The following is a 6,000-nucleotide window of genomic DNA, read 5'->3' on the forward strand; positions in this document are numbered from 1 at the left end:
TAAAATGTATCTAAAATAAATAGCACTTTTTAATGGATTCTACCTGGACATTTTTGTTTTATTGCAAGTCCCTAAACCTCATTTTTAGTTAATTTACCTCCAGCTTTTAAAAAGAGAATAGTCAAAACCCAACACAAGCTCATTTTAGTGTCAATCAGACCATCCTCTTGAATCCAGCTTTACTCATTTATATATTTAAGAAAGAAAATCCAGGCGGAATTAAAAATCTAAATTCCTCTGTGCTGAGCTGGTTTCTACTTATAATTAGAGTAAAACAGACATGAGGGTCCAAAACTACAGTCTCAGCTTCACGAAGGTTAAGGAACAGCTTCAGTTTGAAACATGGCTCATTTTTTTAGGCGTTTTTTTTTAAAAATGGCCCCGAAGCATGAGCTGTTTAAGGGCCGATGACAGGGTTTTATGATCGGCTCGTTTTGACTTTATCTGATGCAGGGATGCTCACGCTGTACAAAGTTTATGCAGCATTTACACATCAAAAGAACCCAACTTTTTAACCTTCTAAGCTAATTAATTCAGCATAATAAAGCTGCTGTCAAATATTTAAATTAATATGTGAGTCTTGGCCCAGTGGTTGTTGGGTAATTTCCTAGTGTGATGTCATCAATTACAAACAGGAAGTACACTTATAAAACTCAAAAATGTTCTATTCTGGGATAAATGTGTATAATGTTTAGTACTTAGCAACATTGAAAATATATTTATCTCAACTGCATTTCAGTTCGATGAGTGGTCCAACCTGTAGGGGGCGCTTTAAAGATGTTTACTTAAAACATTCTGCATTGTTCGTGTTGTCGTTTGAAAGATATAGGTGATTTTTAATCTTTTTTTTTTCTTATTTGTGGGGAATCTTCTTTTTTTCCAACAGCAGTAGAGATGTGGAAAACGTGCCAGAAAACTTTTAAGGTATCTGTACAGCGGATACTTTTTACTTTCACTTCACTGCATTTCAGAGCAGTTACTGTACTTTCTTCTCCACCACCTTTTCAAACTGGACTGAAACGTTGAAAAGTATATTTTTTTACAGTTTTAGTGCTGCTGAAATGCACTGAAGGGTTTGTTTTTTAGCACGTTTATTTTTTTAGTTCCCTTTGAATAGATTTAGATTTTTTTTTCTTCAGATTTTAGATTATTAGTTGTTGTTTTAGATTTTGGAACAGAAACATAACCTGGAAAGATTTAGTACGATTTTATGGTTTAATAGTTCTCAAAATAAAAAAAATAATTACCTTTTCACTTAATAATTTTCAATAGATTCAATAGAAAAAAGAAAAAAAAATTGTTTATTTTTTTAACAGAAAAAATTCTTAAAAAGTTGCCTATAATGACAAAAAATCAACATAACTACTTTTTTAACTTTGAATCGATTTTTTATTTTTTTCAGATTTTAGATTTAAAAAAAAGAAAAATTAACAGAAAAATAACCTGGGAAAATTACCTATAATGACAAAAAAATCAACATAACTCCTTATCAATATTTAATGCAATTTGATGGTTTAATAGTTCTCAAAATGAAAAATAATTACTTTCACTTTTTACTTCAATACTTTTACTGAAGCTGATTTTATAATGGGACATTTTTCCTTGGGTATTTTTTTCACTTTGAATAGATTTAAATTGTTTTATTTTTTATTGAAGAATTTATTTATTTTTTAGATTTTTATTTTTTAGATTTTTGTGCAGAAGAATTACCTGCAAAAATCAACATAACTCCTTATCAAGATTAAGAACAATTAGATGGTTTAATAATTCTCAAAATAAAAAAACAATTACTTTCCCTTTTCACTTTCACTTCAATAGATTTTATAATGTGATTTTACAAAAAAACTTTTACTTTCACTTGTGTATTTTTTTTTTCAATTTGAATAGATTAAGATTTCTTTTTTTTAGAATTTAGATTATTATTTTCTTTTATATTTTTTAACAGAAAAAATACCTGGAAAGTCGCCTATAATGACCAAACAAATTAACAGAACTCCTCATCAAGATTTAGTACTTCAATACTTTTACTTTAGCAGCTTTTATAATGTAACACTTTTACTTTGACTTGGGTATTTTGTCACTCCTGTATCTGTACTTTTACTTCACTTTTACTGCAAACAACAGCCTCTTACACCAGTTCACCCGTGTTTTCGCAGTAAATTAATGAGTTAAACGTGCCCGGGCCCGCCCGCCGATGACATCATCCGGACGCTTTCCAAGGAACACATCAAAGTCGTGTCGAGTTTGTTTTACAAGCAACAGCTTCAGAGTCAACAGCTTCGGGGGGATATGCACAGGGGTCTTCGTGGAGGTGGGCGGAGGAACCACGAACCGCACAGGGGTCTTCGTGGAGGTGGGCGGAGGAACCAGAAGTATTATTTACCATCAGGCATTCTATATCAGCTGACATTTTGGATTAGCTTTAGCATTTCAAGCATCAGAAGTAGAAATAGTTGAGAAAAAAATAGAAATATGAACTGCTAATACTTTGCACGTTATGACCTGTTCAATCCGTCAGTCTTTAGTTATTAAGCACGTTTCATCAAATCTCTACAGAGCACGATTTGATGGACTTTACCATATCAATCCCAACTAGTTTACTACCGTATTTTCCGGACTATAAGTCGCATAGTTTTGGCCGGGGTGTGACTTATACTTAAATTTATACCTATATACTTATACTCCGGAGCGACTTATATTTGATATTATTTGTTGTTTTCATACTTGCAACCCGCATTTCATACACCAGTGCGACTTATATATGTTTTTTTCTTCTCTATTATGCATTTTTTGGCTGGTGCAACTTATACTCGTATACTTGTACTCAAATGATCATTTATTTATTTCAATTGTGTGTTATTTACGTTAACATAAATTACCATCGCAATCAAAAAGAAGCAGAGAGAAGAAAAAAAATCGTATAAAAGATTTTTTATACGATGATTAAATGTATTAAAAAAACTATTTGTTAATTCATATAATTTAATTGTTATTGCTTTAAACTGTTTCTTAAATACATAGGGATTAGTTGATGTTTTAAAATTAAAATCCAAAATTTTACTCCCGCCACAGATATTCCCCATTAATCATGAATCGGTAAAAAAAAGAAAAAAAAGCAGTTTTATGACAGAAACTGAGCCGTAATTCCACGAAAACGACGTGGAAAATGCGTCAAATGAAAACACACTCAGGATCCTCAAACGGCTTCGCTTCAGCTTCATCTGGATCAAATTTAGCCAAAATCTTTTCATCTCGTTCACTTTTGCGTTCTGTACAACCAATAGATGAGCAAAAATGATCGTTAGCCGCTGCCCAGATGTTCCACAGCAGATGCTTCCCGACGTTCCAATGCTGACCGCTCGAGTAGCACGTGGTCATCAGAATCAGGTTTATTGCCATTGTCGATGAACCGAATGCACAAACACCTGTAGGGTTCAGAGCGAGGCCAAATGTCTCAGCTGGTTTTGTTGCTTCAGGCGTTTTATAGCGCTCGTATTCACTGTCACGACACGCAGAGGTGAAAGGGTTAACGCTGCACGAAGGGGGAGGGGAAACATCGCCTACATTGTCGTGTGAGGAGACGATCACATTCCAATACGTACAATAATTTAAATGATAATTTAAACATTTGTGGTGATGTTTCTGGCATGTCGACGCTGTAACTAAAGCTGTAAATTAGTTGGTGCCCCATAAATTGTATGTACAAATTTATAGGGCATCAACTCAGGAAAATTCAACTTATTTGGGGTTTTATCACCTTCATACAATTAAAAAAGTGTAAAATATAGCCTAATATGTCAAAAGTCCAGTCAAAATATTTTGGTGACTGAACGTCTACATTTAAATACAATTTCAACCGATTTGAATCATAAAAATGTAAGAAACGTACAGCTTTAGATGGTGGAAAATGACACAACGCGGGCAGTGACAGGTACGCCGCGTGGTTTTTCTGGCGGACGGCTCGACGGCATGGCTTCAGACATATCTGTCGCTACGGAAACGGGCAGGTGACGCCGCTACGAGTCGGATCTGCGGAGAGGCGACGCCGCTCACGGTGAAAATGCGCGCTCTTCGAGGTACGTTTGAGCAATGAAGATGGACTGAATCCAAGACGGACACGTTTAATGCCGTACTGCGGGACATTTTAGGAGAACCAATAACATCTCAAGCCATAAAGCACGTGACAGACCCAACACGAGGAAAGTTAGACGCCAACATTTCATTTTTAAGAGCCAACTCATTCTCGTTTAAAGTTATTACTGACTATATTAAAATCACCAACCTGAATTTGTGACACCACTGCGCCTCAGCTTAATCCCACTTTTGCAGCTGGTCTCCATGGCGACGGTGGCGGCGGGCGTTTTGAAGTGCATCCTGTAGGTGGAAACATATCTGGCCGTCTCCCCGTTCATTTCGACGGGAGAGACCTTGCAGTTGTCCAGCTCTGTGCAGAACTCAAGCAGGCATTTCCACCAGCGCAGGCTCGATCAGACTTCCTCTTCTCTTTGGCGCTGCAGAGTCTCTGTGACACTTTAGCCTCCAGTTTCTCACCCCACCCTCCCACACACCCCCTGTCTCACCCCCACCCCCTGTCTCACCCCCACCCCCTGTCTCCCCCCCATTCGCTCGCTGCGCCGCTGAACTCCGCCCACATCACACTTTCTGACAGTGCTGGAGGGACTGGTACTCAGTTTAGTTATTTAAGTAGTAGTAGTAGTAGTATTGAGTGCAGACACAGACGCAGGTCAGTAAAAGCAAAAGTACGACATGAAAAACGAGGCTGAAGGAAAAGTATTGACGTTTAAAAATGTACTTTTACTTCAGATTATGAGAACTGTTACAGCGTCAAAAGTTGTGAAATTGTGCTGCTTTTTGTTTAATTGATTTCCTACTTTTCCCAGATGTTTTTATTTGTCTATTTATTAAAATGTTAAAATAATCAAGTTTTGAACAAAAGAGTACTAAAACCTGTGTACTTTTTGTAACGAGTGCTCTGTGTTGTAGTTTCATGTGTACTTTTCACTTTACTTAGCCATGTAACTACTTTTTCTTGAGGACAAATATTGAGCACACGTGTAAGTTACAATATTTATCCATTCTGACATTGATAATATCTTACAATTGCCCTTTTCTTTGCAGCCGATGTCAAAATCGCAAAGAGATATTGGTTTGCACGGTGAGATTGATGATTAAAATGAAGTATATTTAGTTGTTGTTGGTGGTTTTATAACTTTGGACAGTCCTAAAATATATCACTCATCAGCTTCACAAGCCCAAAAAGAAACCAAATATAGCTCTACTGTATCGACTTTGATTGGACTAAACGAGGATCCAATGAAATTCGAGCTTGTTCGACCTTTCTCCTCCTCCAAACGACACAGGAAAACAAACAATATTACCTACGATGAATTAAACTACGTCTAAAACCAGTTCTGAAATAAACCACAACCAAACTCGGACCTGATCAGGTCCAAACGAGGTCGACGCGCGATTTAGTTTGAAGTAAGACAGATCCAAGCTCCAAACATCTTATCTCCTCCTCGTTCATTCCTTCCCTCGCTTGTTCCCCGCCCACTGCGCAAACTACGAGCTTTTATTGTGACAGTAATGCCACAAAGACCCCCATAAAGGACACGAGGGAGGAGAAGGACGGGGACAAGAGTGCTATCTGTGTTCGGCGGTCAAAGGTCGGCGCGTCGGCCGCCGTCGCGCTATCGATCCATGTGTTTGCTCGCGCTCTTATCAACGCTGCACTTGAACTTTGGGACTAAAAGCTCCGTTTAGCAGAGCGGGCTGTACAGTCATGTGAACTGTCATACTGTCTCTGCGTTTGTCAGTGGCGTGTGCGGTCAGGGCGGTCAAGACTGACCAATAAAATCTACAGTGTCACAACTAAATATATCCAATTAAGCCCGTTTCCCCCTCACTTCTGCTGCTGAAGCTCGGCTGAAGTCACAGTGCCGTTTAGTGGCCTCTACAGGTCGCTGAGCAGTACTGCGG

At 37.8% G+C, this 6,000-nt stretch overlaps 1 protein-coding gene across 2 annotated transcripts in view; it reads right to left on the reverse strand.

Moving 5' to 3' along the window:
• Nucleotides 1-4,427, reverse strand: part of mylk5 (myosin, light chain kinase 5) — a 45,626-nt gene extending 41,199 nt beyond the window's left edge. For both annotated transcript variants that reach the window (XM_072442766.1, XM_072442767.1), the window contains exon 1: nucleotides 4,283-4,427. In XM_072442766.1, the coding sequence (XP_072298867.1) occupies nucleotides 4,283-4,412 (130 nt within the window). In that variant the 5' untranslated portion in view covers nucleotides 4,413-4,427. The remainder of the gene's footprint in view (nucleotides 1-4,282) is intronic.
• Nucleotides 4,428-6,000: the final 1,573 nt, after the last annotated feature.

This window comes from Eucyclogobius newberryi, unplaced genomic scaffold (assembly GCF_026437365.1).
Source record: "Eucyclogobius newberryi isolate DKJ021-1_F unplaced genomic scaffold, fEucNew1.0.hap1 SCAF_13, whole genome shotgun sequence".
Lineage (NCBI taxonomy): Eukaryota > Metazoa > Chordata > Actinopteri > Gobiiformes > Gobiidae > Eucyclogobius > Eucyclogobius newberryi.